Source organism: Lathamus discolor, chromosome 4 (assembly GCF_037157495.1).
Source record: "Lathamus discolor isolate bLatDis1 chromosome 4, bLatDis1.hap1, whole genome shotgun sequence".
In the NCBI taxonomy this organism is placed as follows: Eukaryota; Metazoa; Chordata; class Aves; order Psittaciformes; family Psittacidae; genus Lathamus; species Lathamus discolor.
In genome coordinates, this window is record NC_088887.1 from 55,857,738 (window position 1) to 55,877,864 (window position 20,127).

General features: G+C 36.7%; 1 protein-coding gene across 3 annotated transcripts in view; it reads left to right on the forward strand.

The window, feature by feature from the left end:
* PRKX (protein kinase cAMP-dependent X-linked catalytic subunit) overlaps window positions 1–20,127 on the forward strand; it is a 64,505-nt gene that overhangs the window by 21,256 nt on the left and 23,122 nt on the right. For all 3 annotated transcript variants that reach the window (XM_065677508.1, XM_065677509.1, XM_065677507.1), the window contains exons 2-3: window positions 10,100–10,268; window positions 12,790–13,053. In XM_065677508.1, coding sequence (XP_065533580.1) covers window positions 10,100–10,268; window positions 12,790–13,053 — 433 coding nt within the window. The remainder of the gene's footprint in view (window positions 1–10,099; window positions 10,269–12,789; window positions 13,054–20,127) is intronic.

A 20,127-nucleotide genomic window follows, 5' to 3' on the forward strand; every position in this document is an offset into this window, starting at 1 on the left:
GCTGTTGTTTGCTGAAATAATGGAGGAATTCTGTCTCTTGCCTTGTGTTTGGAGTCCAGTCAAGCTGGTCAGTTACTGTTTGTACACTATTAGCCTGCATTTTACTACTTTTTTTTAAAAAAAAAAAAGAAAAAAAAAAAAAGAAGAGAAAGTATTGTAAAAAGACTTTTTATAAGTTCCCAGCATAAATAACAACAGGCCAAGAACAGTGGCAGCCTTTTGGGACACATATCCGTTGTATCTTTTAGTGTCCAGCCATAAAGAGATTCTGTGGGGCTGCATGGCCATCTGTGGCAATTTTTGATCTTTGAAAGAATAAGGTTTGAAGGTATAATGTGAATAACAAACTTTCTGATGCTTTAAGGCCTTTAACTGCTACTCAGTGGACAGGCTTTGTCTTCAACATCAGTGTCCAACGGGGTTTGTTTTTGTGTTTGTTTTGGTTGGTTGGTTTTGGGTTGTTTGGTAGGTTTTTGTGCCTCCCATCTTATCCTGAGGTAGCTCTAGGCCAGTGAAATTTTAAAATTAAAAGTCTGACTGAAAAAAAGGTTACACTTTAAAAAAGAATTTGAGAAGTAGGTATTGGCTGCCACTGGACTTTCATTTCACTGTTAATGATAGAATTTGCTTTCTGAACATTAATATCTGGATTTCAACCTGTCCTTTCTAGCTAAATCTCAATTTTGCTGGTATACTTATACCTAAATGTGCAAATATGTTTCTGGACTAGGGCCTTCTGTGTGTAATTCTGCAGTAACATGCAAAATGGCAGGGAATAGGTAATCTTGAACAGTTTTCTGTTAGTTGCCTATTTAGTGATTTCCTGAAACATACAAGAGAACTAAAACATGCTTTGATACATTTAAATTAGGTCAAAATCTTTGGTCTGTCTCATCCAGGTGCTCTTCAGCATAATTTACTCCTCAACCTCATACTTTAAAAGCATTGTAGAAACACCATATTACGGAGTAAATGGATAATCTGTGTAAAAAATAATTATAAAGACAGGTTTTGTACACTGCATGTGAAATGTCCCCCTCGATTTATTTCTTCTTTAGCGCTACTTTACATGAAGATAAAATTGAAATGTAATTGAAAGGAATGTATTATAAGAGGTACCAGTCCCTCAAAGGCTTCTGTTCAGCACTGGTGAAGGAGGAAGTCGGTCAAGTGCGAACAATGTGGCTTTTATTACATTCATTCAGCAATAATAAACCTTTGTACTTTAACAAGATTTTCTTGTTTGCTTTTTAAAAGGACACAGTCAGGAATATTAAGCCTTATACTCTCTTTGCAGTAATATGGGATTGACTTACATCAAGAGTCTCAAGACAAATATGCTGATTTATGTAAAAATCCTAGAAGTGTATAGAGACACATATTTCTGGGTTGAAAAGGAAAGTGGCTAATCAGGTGTTAGATACCTATCCCTCTTTAGCCACACATAGTTCAGAGGGGGCTGCTTTTACAGTTAGTCTGTGCTGCTTGATGTAATATCTGATCTGCATCAGAACTCCATGCAACTTGAACTTCTACGGAACAAAGTGACTCTTTAAAACCTTGGATTATTGCATTTGTGTTTTTTTTTATTAGTCATCAATTTTATTTTTTACTTTTCTTAAATGAGAATATTTTCTTTAATATGTACATTCCAAAAAGAGCTCAGTTAATGCGCTTATTTTAATCTGCTCCCTACCAGAAAGAAGCAATTCTGTGAACAGGATTTTAGTGACTTTTTATAATTCTGAAAAGTTCAAAAATGGCTTCTCTTTCTAGTATACGTTCTAATTTCTGGATTCTTTTCCAGCTATTAAAAAGTGTCAGGTTTTGATAATGCTTTAATTAATTATCAGATGAAATAGATAATACTCTGTATTGTTTTAACTTGAACTCTATTGCTGGCCAGATAGATAAATTATTCTTAGCTTAACTGCACTCATCTTCTGAAAATGTGATAGACCGATGTCTTTTTCATTCAGGTCAGTACAGATTGATACATTTTACTTTTAGCAGGGGTTTGATATAATTTAACAGGCCTCATAAACGTACTTCAGCCGAAGTGGTATAGCGCTTAGTTTCTAGGTAAAAAAGAGTATATCGTTAAAATAGCTCAGTAGAAACCTTTAATAAAAAAAAAAAAAAAGTTTTGCAGTTGAGGCTTTCCAGTACTTCATGTGCGGTATTTAAGTAGGTAAAAGTATGAATAATAATGGCTTTGTAATGTCCTGTTTTCAATACAGAGGAAAAACTTTTCATCCATTTGTCCATAATCTTTATATAAATGTGCCACAAATCACAAGTAGTGGAAAGCATGGGAGGAGTTACAAAAATGCCACAGAAGAGCCAAGGGGGTAAATACTAGTTTTATAAGAATTGTTCTGAAGATTATGAATACTAAAGTTTTGTGAAGTGACATGGACATGCATTTAAATTCCATGTTCTAAGAGCTGTTTAGAAATGTAAAGGAATAAAGGTCATCTTATCACCAGCAGGCTGGTGACTTTCTGGTCTCATTTATTTATTGGTCCCTGGTATTTCAAAATAAAGAGAGAGGAGAAACTTTCAAGGATTCTGTTTATTTTGTTTAAAGGCATGCTGGTATTTGACACCCAATAAGTTGTGAGCCAGAAAAAAAATAAATATCTAGAATTAGAAAAAACTCTCATCATGGGTGTTCTGTTGAATAGCACTTTTTAGAAATTGGGAACTGTCTCTGAGCTATGTGAAAAACAGGAAGCTTGACTGATAGGTATTAATTGGCCTGTTGATTCCTGTCTTCAATTCTTAAGGATTGTAATTTAGAAAGATTTAAATGGGTGGGTCAACCACTGGAGTTGTTGACACAATTGTTTGGTATTCTTCTGGCATACCAAATCTTGTGCACAGTTGGAAAGACACTACGCCAAATTCTAGATTATTACATGTAGTTCTAGTGTTGTGTTGTTGTATGTTCACTGTATAGCAAGTAAGAAAGAACGTGAAAGATGTCAGATGTTTGGAATCTGGAAGCAGCAAAGAGTTTGGATGTTTTTTCCAGCAACATCTTTTGAGTCAAAAGCTAAGCTATGCTTCTGACATGCATTGCTACTTTTCAGCTTCACCTGAGCTGCGGTAAAAAATTAATGATACTGAGTTTTTGGTTGAGAAATGGGTTAATGACAGATAAGTCTAGAATCCAAAATAGAAGTGAGAGATAACCACCAGTATGCTAGTGGCAATAAAATTTCTGGGGCACATAGACTGAAAAGTAATGGTCTTGCCTGGAAGGTAGCTGGCATATTTCTTGTTGTGTAGTATCTCACATTACTGCTAAGTAGAAAGACATTTTCTCTATCCAAGGAGTTCCTAGTGTAAACTGAATTATAACATAATGGATAAATGAATAAAGTCACAGAAGCAAGCCACTGTGGCACAGCTGCATATGATGGATGCTGCTCAGGGTGAACACTACACAAGGCATCTCTACTTTCTGTGCTTTTAAGCTCTTTTAATCAGACTGTTTCCTCAGACATATGAATATTAACGGATATAAAAAAGCTTGCTTAAAGTATTGTCCAGCATTTACTTCTTCAAATAGCATGAGGTACAGCTCTAGACAGAACAACAGGCAGCCTGTGAAACTTCCTTTAAATTTCTTTATTTCCATGGTGTGTTTTTCATGGTTAGATCAGAACCCTCTAGAGTGATACAGAAGCATGGAAGCAGTGCTCTAAGAGTTACGGTGGGCAATCCACAGCTGGTTTGTGGACCACTGAAGACAGTGAATTTGAGAAGGTTGAGTGACAGTCTGCGAGGGATTTTCAGTTGACACTCGGGGGTCTATTGGTTGAAAAATAACAAAAAAAAAAACCCAAAACTTGGCTACTATGATGACCAAAAATTATTATCCTTGTTCAGTGTTGCCCTGTTCGTATGCCAGCCACGTTTTCTGTTGTAGGAGCGCACAGTTGCTCCTGTCAAGTGGTTTCCCCGTATATTTCTCTCAATTGTTAATCTTCTGATTACCAGTCTATTTGAGCAGGCTAGTTTTCTTTGCTGTGTCATTTCTTCCCCTTGTTTGTCAAGAGTTACTGACAAGCCCTGCTCCCCTGTTGAAGACATGTATTGCTAGGCTGTTCAAGTTACATTCGAAGGTGAGACAGAGATTAAATGGCAGACAAATTTGACATTCAATAGTGATACAATTCACACAGTTTATCTCTTGATATTCAACATAATTAAGTCTCTTGTGCCTGTGGCTACCAATATAGACTAACATGTGACACGATAGGAAGTGTTTCTTCTAACTGTAAATAAAAGCAAATATATACGATGCTTTTTCTTGGCATCTTGTGGAGGTTAGGACCAACCCCTGTGGGACTCAGAAAACAGTCCTCAGCGTCATGGATCTCACATGACCTAGTTTATTCTTCATTAAAACAGTAGCTGTCTGGACAAGGCAAACTTGAAGAATGAGCTAGGTACTTGAAAGGATGGGAAGGTGGAACAGCTGTCCCTAATTAGTAGGAGCAAATAAGGAGGCAAACAGAGTATTGAGTTAGTCATCTACATCAATAGCAAAACAGTCACTGCATGACTACTCACTCAATTGTTTTAGCCAATCAGAAGTTGCAGGATTGGTTTTCCTAGTGTCAAAAGTATCTAAATGTGCATCAGAAATATTCCTACATTCTTTAATCTTTTCTACCAGGCTTCAAAGAGAGTAAAATCCTGGAAACTGGCTAAGGTATTTTGGCATGGCATTAGGGAATCCAGCTTGTTTTGTAAGACTGAGAATGCCCTTCTTGTGTTTGATACCTAGGCCAAGCTGGTCCTCTGCAGTTTTTGGTCTCCTCCCTTTATGTGTGTTTAATATGAGAAGGTTACCTAATTGAGAAGATTGCTGGCATTCCTTCAAGTTCTGCAACCATATTAAATTTGCAGAGGGATCCCCAAATTTTATTGTTTCTGTTGTAATCAGATTATACTGGGTTATTAGTTAGCATTTTGTATGTTTCATTCTGTTTGCCCATTTTGTCCTGAAAATCTTTAATTGTGTTGCATGTTGCAAATAGCACAGCCACACTTGCTTTCGTTACTGGTGGCCGGAAACCTTAATTTCCTATTTGCTTTAGTAGGGAGAAAGGGACTGTGCAAGTGAACTACATATCCTTCAAACCTTCTAATGACTTTTCACGAGGTATGATTTTCTGATATAAGTACATTTCTTGTTTTCTCCAAAACGTGCTGTAATAGAAATGGGTAAGTTCATGTGTGTGTGCATGTGTGTATGTAGTCATTGCTCTTTTTTCATTAAGCTAGCACTCGTACAGAACAGTACACAGTTCCCCACAGTTCTCTTGGTTTGAACTAAACATTAAATAAATGTTAGTAGAGTATTGTGCAAATCTGTAAACACTATTTCCTTTCATTATTATGTGCAAGATGGACAAGTACAGAATATTTCTATTTTAAGGTAGTCCTAAGGAATGTTTACTTGTCTGTCACTGAAGGTCAAATTTAGCTGAGCCCTGAGGTGATCAGGGCAAAAGAAAAAAAAAAGAACACTTCTTTCTTGGGGATTAGCAGAAGCTTTTCCATGAGCTTAGTGTCTCCTTCCTGGAGAGCAGAAGGCAGCAATACCTTCATAGAAGATTCATTACCCTTTTTCTGCTTCCAAAAACCTTATTTCAAATTTATGGAGCTGGGGTTTCATCTTACATGTTGCCAGTTTGCTGCTTTAATTTTTTTTTTTTTTATTTTTTTTTTTTAGTTTTCTTCCCATGAATGTGAGGGGCCGAATTTCCACTTGGTCACAGCAGTAAGACTTATTTTTATAAAACAGTGAGATTTTCTTGACCGTGCTTAAACAACCATAACAACACCTTCATGCAGCCTCCCACCTTGACTGTTGTGTCCTGTTCCTTCTCTGCCCCCTGCATTTATTTGCAAGGAATAGAAATTTTAAAATCTTTGCAGAAATGGCTAAAAGCATGAGCAGAAGATCCACATCAAAAGTTTCAAGTGAGATACTTGAACTGTGTAGTCATCTTTGTATGCAAACTTTACCTGGTTATGTGACGACTGGCTAAAAGCATAACGATAAAAAAAGCTTAAGAATTAGTCATGTATGTGGCTGTGCCAACGCATAAATTAAATCCGATTTCCATACTTCATACAACTGTGTTTAAGTTTCAGCAGGTTCCCCTGCTCCCTGTTGTTAATGGCCCCCACATGGTTTGTCTTTTTTGTCTTGTTCAAAAAAATGCATAGTACTCACTATGTTTGCTCTTTCCAGTGAGAGAAGTTTGACTGAACAGCTCAAATGATACAAGTAAATTCCAGATGTCTTTCCAGAACATTGTTGCTATTTTTCTTTTGGGCTTTTAGAGAGCTTATTTTTTTGTCAGCAGTGCTGGGAGGGTGGTGTTTGTATGTCTGAATACTGTCACTACCAACTGATGCAGGCCTAATAGATTTTCTGGGAAGACTTGAATGGGAAAAAACTTCATATTATGAGAAGAGATGTCTGAAAACAAATGTTGGGTGGCTTCTTAGTCTGTATTGTCATCTTGATTTTCATAGTTACTTGAAACTGGGCTAAAAGCATTTGGAAAAGACTTGCCTGCAATCAGTTCAACAATAAAACTGGTTAGGGAGGTTGTGTGTTCTTGCCTGTCTGTGTGGTCTTCTGTTTTTCCCAGAGGCTCTCTAGATTAGGTGCTTGCCACTATTCTGGAATAGCCTGCCAGGCTTTGCTGTTCCTGGCAGAGGCATTTTTAAAGAGGCCGTGTTTCCAAATTTAGAACTATTGCTAAATAATTCCCTTACAGGTCCTTCTTTGAAAATGGATGGAACTTGTGATTGCTATTATAATTATTGTTATTTCTGAGCAGCACCATTTATAAAGTTAGACCAGTAACATAAGGAAAAATTACAGCATTCTAAAATAAAAATTTCTAGGACACTTAGAACAAGTCATAAAATGAGATCAGTAGAGACTTAGGAGCAATTAGGTATGTGTTCCTTTCTGATTTTCCTGTTAAATATGTCTGTGGAAGTACTTTGTTCATACAAGTATCAAAATGTGTATAAATCCAGCATTTACTTTGTGGGTTGGAGCTGTTAATTTCCCTGAGTCCACATTTTCAAGTCTTCAAAATGTAAGATGATTTTTACTTTCAGTGTGCAGTACGACTGTATTTATTCTTGACAGTGTTTTTACTCAGAACTTAAATTTCAGCTCCTAATTCTGAATTAACCTAAGTAATTTTTTTTTTGTCTATGCATTCAGTGCAGATGTAAATAAACAGTATTTTAAATAGCTTTAACGGGTGGCTCTGCTTGAAAGCTTTTGGGCCTTTTTTTTTCTTTTTTTTTTTTTTTTTTTTTTCAGAAGCCCATCCCCATGCAAATAAGGTTGTCATGTGCAAATAAGGTTGTCATGTGCAAATAAGGTTGTCATGTGCAAATAATGTATAGTTATGTAATGTGGCTGCATTGCTAAAGGATTTAATTGCATTATAAATTTCCCAGGGTAACCTGATGGCTTACTTCACTGTAACAGCAGGCTTTATCTAATACCTGTGTACTGTTTTCATGCTTAAAGAACTGTAACTCAGGACGGGTGGGAATGTAAAACTGTTTTGATAGAATCTTTTGTGCTTGGACAGTTGTAATCCTTGGTAGGGTTGTGTGGTGAGAAGTTTTATCTCGAAAGCTGGTTTTGAAAGCTGTGTTGGTAATGAAACCGCAAGTTCCATCAAACTGGATCACTGAAGTTTTTAGTTTTGAGTTTGTAATATGAGTATTTTGTTTTGTTAGTAAAGGGCATGCTCTTAAACAATATTGCAAGTGACTGGAAAGAATAATTAAATGTAAATGTTTTAGGTAAGAATACACATACAGAAAACAAACTTTCTAAAAATAATTTCTCCAGTTTATTGAACCTAGTGGAAGCAAAAACTCACTTGTTTTTCCTCCACTCCCCAAGCAATTTTCTGGCCTGCATCCCACTGCCATCTTCCCCTTACTTTCTCCCTACCCCCTTCCCCTCCTCAAAAATCTGTTTCCTTTCACCTGCTTAGTCATCTTTCTGTACCCACTACACATCTTAGAAAATTGTCTTGTAGTATAGACTGATCATAACTGGCCACCACGATCGGAAATCAGTTGACATACTGGTTAATAATACTGAACCAGGTCTTCTCAACAAGACAGTGACTTCTTAAAAGTTAGGAAATTGGTTTGAATGCCAAGCATCCTAGTATCTATTTTATTTTTTCTAAAGGAGCCTACATGGCATTGCTTAATGAATGAAAAAACAATGAGCAACCACCCAACAAGTTGACGTGTGTTTGTCTTCAAATGCATAACACCGTGCTGTAGTACAAATATCTGTGGCTAAAAGTGCTAGTATTAACTTTAACTTTAAACTAAAAGAAATACTCAGTTCAGTCATGTGTAATTGTTTTGAGTGCAATATGCTTATAAGGAACTTTAATGACTACTGTATTGAACAGAGAAATGCATAATACATTACTTAAAAGGCAGCATGCTTTTATTTTCCTTTTATATTTTGAAGAGTGAATTGCAAAAAGGAATACATTAACTACAAAAAAAGGGTGCTTCAGATATACTGTTTCCATGTAATATAATAATGCAACACCATAAGCAGATTTTCTTAATTTGCTTTTAGAAGGGTCAGCAAAGTATTTTTTTCCAATCACTTTTATCCTACTGAATGACTTCACCTCTCTGTGCACATTTAAGGGAATAATCTCCTCACCTGAGTCATTGCAAACATCTATTCTCAGTCACAGAATCACAGAATCATAGAATAGTTAGGGTTGGAAAGGACCTTAAGATCATCTAGTTCCAGCCCCCGTGCCATGGGCAGGGACACCTCCCACTAAACCATGTCACCCAAGGCTCTGTCCAACCTGGCCTTGAACACTACCAGGGATGGAGAGCATTCAGAAGTTCCCTGGGCAGCCCATTCCAGTACCTCACCACCCTCACAGTAAAGAACTTGGTCTTTACATCCAATCTAAACTTCCCCTGTTTAATTTTAAACCCCTGTTTAAGTTTTAACCCATTACGCTTTGTCCTGTCACTACAGTCCCTAATGAAGAGTCCCTCCCCAGCATCACTATAGGCCCCCTTCAGATACTGGAAGGCTGCTATGAGGTCCCCACGCAGCCTTCTCTTCTCCAGGCTGAACAACCCCAACTTTCTCAGTGTGTCCTCATACAGGAGGTGCTCCAGCCCCCTAATCATCGTTGTGGCCTTCCTCTGGACTTGTTCTAAAAGTTCCTTGTCCTTCTTATGTTGAGGACACCAGAATTGTACACAGAACCTTGGTCAATGAATATTTAACTTTTTTTTTTTTTTTGGTCATCATTTTTGTATATTCTGTACTGATCGTGTTCTGAGTTCCTGCATTTTAAGTCCTGATTGACTTTTTAGCTACCTTGCTTTAATAAATAATATATGGAAAGTTAAGTAGTTTTTTTTTGTGTGCGGAGGAGTTATTAAACCCCTGGCAACTGAACATTATATCCTTGGTCATATTTTTCTTTTAATTTTTTGTTAGGTTGGTTGGGGTTTTTTTGTTTGTTTTCAGTTTTATGCCACATGCTGTGAATATAACCAGCTGAATGCTTTTGAGTTTATCATTCCCCTCCCCATCCAATCTAAATTAAAACTGATCTCTGAAATTGAAGAGAGTGTTTCCTAGCCTTTCATCTGCACTTGAGAGCAGTTTTGCTTGTTTCATTTCATTGGTTACGTTTGAATCTTGTATAAACAAAGTAAGTATGTAATGTATATCTCCTTTACCCTTTCTTGGGACCGCTTCTCTTCTTTGCAAGAAATGTCTCCAGTATCTATTCAACGAAAAGCAGTATCACAATACCATTATTTTTAGTAAATCATTATCATTAAAACTTGAGAAATCCCAAGAAAAATTGTGTGAAAACAGCTAAAATGTAATACCGATGTATTGATGAGGAAAAAACCCAAACCAAGAATTGAGTTCCTGTAGATTTTAATATAGTTAATTACCTTTGCTTTTTTCCTTTTTTTTTCTGGAGTTTACATTTCTTCTTCAACTTTTCAGGCACAGGTACCTTTGGGCGTGTCCATCTGGTGAAGGAAAAAATGGCCAAACGCTACTTTGCACTGAAAGTAATGAGCATTCCTGATGTCATTCGACTGAAGCAAGAGCAACATGTGCACAATGAAAAGTCAGTCTTGAAAGAAGTCAACCACCCCTTTTTGATAAGATTGTGAGTTTTTCTTTTTTTTTTTAATTCATTTAAGTAGAAAGTGCAGACAAAGTGTTTCAGAGCTTGACAAAAAGGGGGGAAATATCCTATATAGTTCTGCTTCGATGCCTTTTAACTGCGTTATCTCCATGGTCTGGTTTTTATATTTTCAATTAGCATCACCATCTTAAACATGGATAGTATCTTCCTTTGGTTGCAAAACAATGAATATGTGTCAGTGCATAGTACCTGGGTTTTTTTAGCACTTTATGGTAGAGAATTTTAATGTAATATTGCACATAATTTATTTCTGGTGTTCATCTTCCCTGTAGCTTCCTACATATAAAGACTTTTAGACAAGATTTTCTTTTTTGCCTTTTCCTGTTACTTTTGAGAATTTGCTGCATATAAGGAGATCCTGGTTTTTGTGAGATACTGAAGTCATTTGTCTACTTATCTTTTTAAGCTGTTTTTTTGGAAATGCTTGCTTGGTGCTTCTGCAACAGCTGGTCACTGGAGAATCTTTGGCGCAATTTTGCTGACGTTTGAGTGATGTATCGTACCTCTATGGGTACAGCAGTTCATATTGTGCTCTAATTTTAACATGTCTCTTTGATTAATTTTTTTTTTTTTCCCCAAGAGGACAAGAGTTAATAAAATCAACTATGTCTTACAGTTCTGTAAGGTAAAATAGGCTATCTGTCTGTAAGAGTTTACAACAGCGTCTAAAGTTCATGTGGTGAAGCTGAATCATAATGTTGCATGGCATTGTTACTCTAATCACAGCTTCTGTGATATTTTTGGGGTTTGTAGTCAATTACCACTTAAAGCAATTCATATTGCAAATACTGAATTCTTATTATGCTGTTCTTTAATATTGCTATTTTTTATGTATGCCAAATAATACATTAAATTTTCTGTGGATAGACAAACCTTTAAAAGTCAGTTCTTGAAGAAATTAATTGCAGTAAACCTGCTGTCTTTAATGGTCTGTGTTTTCCACTTTCATCCTCTGTATTCTTTGCCAGATTTTGTCCTTTCTCTCCCCTGTACATGTTTGGGATTTTTTGGTTTGTTTTGTTGTAATATGTGGTTTGCTTTGTTTTGCCCATTCTGATTCCTCTCTCTTTGTTTATTATAGGTGCAATTTTGCCTTACTCTTGAAATGTATTATAAGTAGTGGTTTTTTTACACAGTCAGTAAAGATACCATGCGCATCATCAATAGCCAGTTGATGATGTTGATGACTATGATAGGGAAGTAGTGCCATAAAAGCAAAAAGCTTGTGTTCTGCTTTCTTTATCACTTCGAATAAATGGGGGAGCAGTTCCTGATGTCTAGTTGTCTCATTTTCTTGGTTGCTTCAGTGCTCATGTCAAGAAAGCAAATATTACTGAACAAAAGTCACTCATGGGTTTTGGAGCTCAGTTTGGTCTGCTTATCTTTCCTGAGACTCTGTGCCTTAATTACGAACCAGCTAATGAAGGAAAAAAAAAAAAAAAACCCAAACAAAAAGATATTTGATCTTTCTGTTCTTAAGATACTGCAGAAATAGTTACTAGAGGCTAGAGTAACTTCTAGTCTTATATCAATAAACTAAGTAGGGATAACGCTGTTCTTTATCTGTTAACATAGTAATAGGGATAGCTGTTTGTTTTAAAATGGTAGAATATTCTTCCAAGATGTTACTGGATACTTATTTTCTTCTTAAGTATCAAGTTACGTTTGGGTGTGTGGTGTGTGAGTCGTTCAATGTGGATAGAAAGAAAAACAGCTTAGTTTTGGGGAATGTAGGAAGGAAGATTCCTGTATTCTGTAATGAGGCATTTGAAAGCCATGTAGAATGATTTTCCTTGCTCTTTAGCTGCTCTTTAGTGCACTGTAGTAATGACTACCACAATCATAGTTCTTAAATTAAAGATAATAGTCTGAGTAATGGAAGATATTTATCATTAGGTTAATTTTGAAGTATAGAAAGGAATCTTGTTTTGCAATATTTTTTTATTTTCTATTACTTTTGTTAAAAATATTGTAGAAGAGCAGGCATTGCGATTTGATAGTTTAGGCGGGGTTGTATATTTCCAGGGAGAAATTGGATATGAGAGGGGAAGGAGAACTCTCTGGTGTCTTGTTTATGACACTGTGTTCAAAAACATCTTTACAAAAGCTCTGCTTACGCACCATCATTTTGGCAATATTTGATTAAATGAAAGGTAAGGTGTGTAAGAATTGTCTGCTCTTAGCAGACTGGCAGTGTACCAAGTCAGTTACTAGCTGCTTATCAGACCTGGTTTTGTACTATGCAGCAAAGTCTATCAGTTAGATTTTTCTTTCTCAGTCTGTGCATCCTGAACTCTGCTTTACTTTTCAGGTTAAGTCAGCTACTTGAATGTCTGTTGCATAGATTCTTGGGGTTTTAATATGTGTGGACTAGGAAGCATAACTTGATTATGTACATAGGGCAAAAATAATTTTACAGAAATATACTTCTAAAGCTAATTGGACAGATAATTTATTCAATAAAATAATGTTTTTATTACAGATTTTGGACCAACCATGATGAACGTTTTCTATATATGTTAATGGAGTATGTGCCAGGAGGAGAACTTTTTAGTTACCTGCGCAACATGGGGCGTTTCAACAACAGCACAGGACTGTTTTATTCTGCAGAAATTATTTGTGCAATAGAATACCTGCACTCCAAAGAGATAGTTTACAGAGACTTAAAACCTGAAAATATATTACTAGACAGAGAAGGACATATCAAGCTTACTGATTTTGGATTTGCTAAAAAGCTGGTGGATAGGTAAGTAGGCTTTTGTTATAGTAATTACGTTTTGGACATTGAACAGGAGAAAAAAAGCTTACTTTCAGAGCCTTTCGCCTGATATTCCACGCAGTTCACGCATGTCGAACACCTTAATTTAAAGGAAAGTATCATCTTGAAAGGGCTGCAAGGAAAACCAATATTACACCTTAGGTATAACTAGGAGGATGATCACAGATAAGCTACTGTAGTAAAATATTTTTGTCTGAGTAGTTTTGTATTTTTAAGTTTTCAGTGGTCATCTTGTAAAAAAGGACTTCAGTGAAGTGATATTAGAAAATATTGGGATCTGTGCATCAGCATATTAAATGGGACATTAATGCTCCATACACATTGAATTGCTAAGTGTTTTGTAATTTGTGTTTTCTTCTGCTTTCCTTTCAGAGAGGGTTGTTTTTTTTTAATGTGGGAATAACTTTTGAAAACTGAATATTGTGTTTTTACTAGCCTGTTACTAAAATGAAACTGCAAAATCTAGCCAGAAACAGTAAGGCAAACTTAGCAGAATTGATTTATTTCACTTTAACTTCTATAATGCTGTCAGCCTTATGTCCATTTCACTAGTGTATGCAAACTTTTTTTTGTAACACAGAGGTTTTTTTCTTTCCCCCCAGTGATTTCTCTGTTCTCTCCATTTGAACTACTCTTCTGAGATAATACATGTTCTTAAAAGGAAGCAAGAACTGTCACTAGGATTAAAAAAAAAAAGGGGGGGGGGAGGGGAGTTAAAACTAGCCTTTCATGTTAGAAAAGTGGTGTGACAAGTTTTGGTATTATGCCCTTTGGCCACCTCTTGAAGGAGGCCATATCTGATTGTCCTAGCTGAGGCAGCCTAATAAGGGAGCTAGGTATTACATAGGTGCTCATCCTCTTCACTCATCTGTTTTCCTGTTCAATGCTGCTTTTGCAACAGCTCAGTGTCTGTGTGAAATTCTACAAAATGAGTTCGAAATGAAGATAGATCTGAGGGATCAAATCACATTACAAAGGTCATAAAGATTGCTTCCCTGTGGGTAACTTTCTTGCAGTGCTGGGTTGCCTTTGCACAGGAGAATGGTAGGCAACTAATAAGTACACTGATTCTATTCACCTTTGAGGTCTAAATGTCTGTTTTGAAACCATAATGTTTTAATATCAACATGTTTGATTGAATTCAGTTTCCATTGGTCAAGCAGATAGGTGTAAAAATGGGTTTGTTTTATTTTTTACTATTTTGTTTTTAACTGAAAACTACTTTTTGCAATAAGAGGTAAGGCTACTTCCATGTAAGAAAGCAGGATGATCTTTTTATAAGATATTTTCATACAAATTCTTACTACTTCCTTTTTACATGTAGATACTGCCACTTAGTGGTTGTTCTTAATTTGGATTTCTGTGGGTTTAAGGCACAACAGATGTAGCCCTTCATTAAATAAAGTGATAGTTCACTTCAGAGCATAGTTTTCAATCCAGGAGATGAATCTGTTAAAGTAAATTTGTTCAAATACATTTTAGGACAGAAAAAAAAGCTATTGCTGCTTCTTTTAACTGGGTGGGGGGTTTATGTGTCCTGGGAGGGAGCAGTGAAGTTGAGCAGTTTGTTCTGAGTTGAATCATAGATCACATAGAACACTAAAATAGTCTTGTATTTGTAGCTGATTTACCTGTAACTGTATAACAGGTAATATAAATAGAGAACATAAAATTGAAAGGAGCAGGGACGTAACCAGTTAGAGCACAAGTAGTTACCTGTGCAAATCTGGTTTATTGGGGTTGGTGGTTTTTTTTGGGTTGGGGTTTGGGTTTTCTTGGTTTCGGTCTGTATTCTCCACCCTAGCTGTAGTCATTTTCATAACACTGGCTTTTTTTCTCTGTAAAGGTACACAATTATCAGCAGTTTATCCTCTTACTTTGTTTCATAGACTGTTTGATGAGAAGTACAAAGACATGTTTTGTCATCTTTATGCACAGCAAATGTCTGTACACATGAACCTTATATGGAAGTATGTGAATATGTTTATATCTGTATACATATATATAATATATATGAATTGTGAAAATAAAACACAGTCTATATGTTTTTCAAACAGCTGTGAGGAAGCCCGCCACTTGAGACCAGCAAATGTATTCCCTAGGGAAGGGAGGACAAGATGCGATATATAAAATAAAGCATGGTCTGCAGAAGACCTTGAAAAATACAATTAGAATCTTGATACAGAATACTTCCCATGAATGATTCTGTAGTTGCTTAATTGAGATTTTGTTCTGTACACGCTTTTCTTCCCATTATAGTGAGTGAAAAGGTGCTCACCATATCTATCTACAGTTAAGCAGCTCTTCAGAGAGAGTGGCTGGCTTAGAGTTTGCGTTCCCATGTGGGAAGCAGCCTGCACATTTACCTGTTTAGTACATTTTCTGAGGGGCTAGGCTCTAACTTTTTAACCTAGAGAAAGAGGAAATCCAGGAGGTTTTCTTGTTCCCTCCTGTTCCTTGTTGATTTGTCCTTTTGTTTATCCTTATTTCTCCCTTTTCAGGCATAGTGTACTCTTAAAAATTCTAAATTTTTCTTCAAAACAGTGTCCTTGCTCAGCTGCTGTTTATTTCTTCTCTTTTCTACCTTGGTGTTGCTTAACTGAAGACTTTTCAGTTTCTTGTAAGTATATTCACATAAAATAGATGTGCCACTACTTTAAAAAAAGGGCAGTCAAGAAAAAAAGATGGGGAGGGGATGTTTGTGATTGTTACCCGAATCATAGAATCATAGAATAGTTAGGGTTGGAAAGGACCTCAAGATCATCTAATTCCAACCCCCCTGCCATGGACAGGGACACTTCACACTAAACCATCCCACACAAGGCTTCATCCAACCTGGCCTTGAACACCGCCAGGGATGGAGCACTCACAACCTCCCTGGGCAACCCATTCCAGTGTCTCACCACCCTAACAGCAAAGAATTTCCTCCTTACATCCAATTTAAACTTCCCCTATTTCAGTTTTAACCCATTACCCCTTGTCCTGTCACTGCAGTCCCTGATGAAGAGTCCCTCCCCAGCATCCCTATAGGTCCCCTTCAGATACTGGAAGGCTGCTATTAGGTCCCCACGCAGCCTTCTCTTCTCCAGGCTGAACAGCCCCAACTTCCTCAGCCTGTCTTCATACGGGAGGTGCTCCAGTCCCCTGATCATCCTCGTGGCCCTCCTCTGGACTTGTTCCAACAGTTCCATGTCCTTTTTATGTTGAGGACACCAGAACTGCACACAATACTCCAGGTGAGGTCTCACAAGAGCAGAGGAGAGGGGCAGGATCACCTCCTTGGACTTGCTGGTCACGCTCCTTTTGATGCAGCCCAGGATACGGTTGGCTTTCTGGGCTACGAGCGCACACTGCCGCCTCATGTTCATTTTCTCATCAACCAGTACCCCCAAGTCCTTCTCTGCAGGGCCGCTCTGAATCTCTTCTTTGCCCAGTCTGTAGCTGTGCCTGGGATTGCTCCGACCCAGGTGTAGGACCTTGCACTTGTCACGGTTGAACTTCATAAGGCTGGCATCAGCCCACCTTACCAGCATGTCAAGGTCCCTCTGGATGGCATCCCTTCCCTCCAGCATATCAACCGGACCACACAGCTTGGTGTCATCGGCAAACTTGCTGAGGGCGCACTCAATCCCACTGTCCATGTCAGCGACAAAGATGTTAAACAAGACCAGTCCCAACACCAATCCCTGAAGGACACCACTCGTTACTGGTCTCCAGCCGGACATCGAGCCATTGACCACAACTCTTTGTGTGCGGCCGTCCAGCCAGTTCTTTATCCACCGAGTGGTCCATCCATCAAATTTGTATCTCTCCAATTTAGAGAGAAGGATGTTGTGTGGGACAGTGTCAAACGCTTTGCCCAAGTCCAGGTAGATGACATCAACTGCTTTACCCTTATCCATCAGTTCTGTAGCCCCATCATAGAAGGCCACCAAATGGGTCAGGCAGGATTTCCCCTTAGTGAAGCCATGCTGGCTGTCACCAAGCACCTTGTTGTTTTTCATGTGCCTTAGCATGCTGTCCAGGAGAATGTGCTCCAAGATTTTGCCAGGCACAGAGGTGAGACAGAATGTAGAATGAAGAATGTAGAAAAAAATTTGTTTTGAACTTTATAGCCAGTACATGTTTAGAATTTTCTTTTTCTGGAAAGCACATACCACATATCCACCATGAATAAATGTATATCCATTAAACATGTTTCTGATCTTTCTCACTTGTGGACCTTCTAAATTTGGTTTTGCTTGTTTGTTTTAATTCCTGCATTCTTTCAGAGACATATGAAACTAAAGTTCATGGAATTTTATATTTTTTATGCATAGATTTCTCTGAGAATGTTGTGAAAGTTTTAGGTAAAGTTAGGAATTGTTTGGTTTTTTTTTTTTTTTGAGGATTGTTAAATTTAGTTTGTTCCATTTAAATTCCTAAAAAAAAAAAAAGTCTCTCAGTTGTTAAACTGTAAAAGTCTTCCTAGAAACTTGAGAAGTGATTAACCGTAAAGACATTGGGAATACTTCTGCACTGTTACTGAAAATGGTTGTGCCTTGTGACTGGTCTGCAGAGTGAATTGAAGAGAGAAAACAAAAAACAAAACAAGACACAGCAAGTCTTGTTTGCAAAGTGTATTGTTTGTCACTGTTTGCGGGCTGGAAACAAAGCAATCTCCACTGAATGTAATTACGGAGAAACTTCCGGACAAGAATGACAGAAAGGACATTGTTGTTAATCTCCAGCTTGTATGTAAGAAGCCTGTCAGGGACTGCAGAGGTGGAAGCTGAATGGTGCAGAATGCTAAAATACGATAACATAAAGACTTAACTTCTTAAAATAATACTGTTAACAAGTCCTGCAAATACTATTTTATAGCTTATCTTAATGACCAGAGTAAATTCTCTGGTTTATTTTCATGTCTTAAAAATTAAATGTGCAAACTTATTAACTATTGCTTACCTTCAGCTTTTATCTTGAAAACCCAGGGCAACAGACTTATTTTTGTAGTAGTTTGAATGGCACGGTTTATTCTTATTTTTGCGCTTTGTAATTTATCTTCAAAAAGATTATCTGGAATTTCTGATGAATATGCAACAGTCATGAAATAGTAATGATAAAAACCCCAAACAAACAAACAAAAATCAAACAAATAAAAACAAACCAGAAAAAAAAGCAACACAGAATACAAACCCCAAAAAATTTAAATTCCGTAAAAAGATGAAGTCATCTTGCTTGATTAATTTAAAAAAATATTAGCTTGTTTAATGACTAACAAATGACGAATTCATGATCTTACAGCACAAATACACAACTTTGCAAAGAATTTGAGCTTCCCCCAGGTTTTTTGTGTAGTTAGTAAAGATAAATTTATTGATTGAAATTAAGTAGATGACCTACTGGTGGTAATAAATTGCATTTCCTAGTGCAGCTAGGGGTCTTCAAGTTACATTGGCATTTCCTTAATTTGTGTTTTGCTTGAAAGAAGAGATCTTGTTATTAACCTATACTGTAATTGAGGGTCATTTTAGATACATTGTTACCAGCAAATTATGGAGGTCCTGGAAGTCATGATCAAATCTTAGACTAATGGGGTTTTTTTTCTGTATGTAAATGACCTTGATAAGGGATGAAAGCCACCAAAGACCGCATCTTTGCTGAATTTGGGGTTTCATAGTCGTGGCAATTTTGGGGGAGGAAAGGATGACCATTGTGGGACATTGCCTTGTAAACCATCTAGCGTGTCCATTAAAACATATGTGCCTGCTCTGTTTGCTTCATTTGTGTGCCCCTTCTTCCCAAATAGAGTAAAACTGCCAGCTGCTTTATTTGCAGAGCTGGCTAAATTAGTATAAAAAAAATAAAAATAAAAATAAGGCAATGGACTGTAATACAGCCATATAAAACCCTGTAATACAGGAGTTGTTTTGTTTTAAGAGATAACAAAGCATTGCTGCTTAGTCCTTATCTGGACAACTGGTAGATGGCAGTAGAGTGTAAAGCACTGCTGTACATAAGGATTTTCCTAAGTATGCTTGAATTTCAAAAAGTTTCTATTTTCTAGCAATAAAAAATAAGCCACCTTTTTATGATGAAAATTAAATATGTCTTATTGACAGTAATTAATGTATTCTCAAGAACCATGCATAGTGTTGTCCAACACATTCTGACAGTTTACCTGGAGTAATTTAGCTTATTAAAACCAAGGTTTTCCATATTAAAATCATACTAAAACCAAGATTAAAGAAATTCAACTCTGTGCATCATAAACTTTCATTTAAAGTCTTGACTGACTGTATAGCTCCTCTTTCTTGATGTTAAGTATTTTTATGAATCAAGGCTAAGTTGTGAAAAACCAAACAGACAAAAGAGAAAACTATAAAAAATAATGCTGACAGTCTGAGATTCTGTAAGGTTCATTTTGAATATCTACTTAGGGTTAGGAAAAAGATTTCTTATGTTTAGCAGAACAGTGGTAGGAAAAATCAGATCTTGAAAGCAATATGTATGACTTCTAAAAGTGATTGCTTTTCAATCTAATGCATTTTTCTAGGACCATATTACCAGTTTGATTGGAGAAGATTCTACCTGCACTCACAAATAAAACAAATAGAGGTTTTTTTTGCTGCAAGTTAGAAATTATGTGCAGTGATAATTATTTTTGCCGCTATAGTCTTTGTCCTGTCTTCCTAGAACTCTTCTTAAAATGCATTATGCTTTTTTGTTTCTTGTTCTGTGCTCTTGTTTCATCCTCTCTTGAACTGTAGTTTCATCTTCTGACTGTCTACCTAGGGAAGTGCAATTTATTCAGAATGAAAGCACTTTTTTTTTTTTTCTCAAGTGCATATTAAACATAAGGTACTGATGCCAGGCAAATTCTTCATGGGTGTTTTTTACAAAGAAGAGTTCACATTTCTGAAAGAGACGGTTTCAGAATAGTCTTTGTTTCAAAATGTAATTTGGTCTAAACATTCACTGTTTAGTTTCAATTTATTTCTTGAATTTATGGAACTTGAAATACACATTTCAGTTATGTAGCAATAGAACAGTTTTATA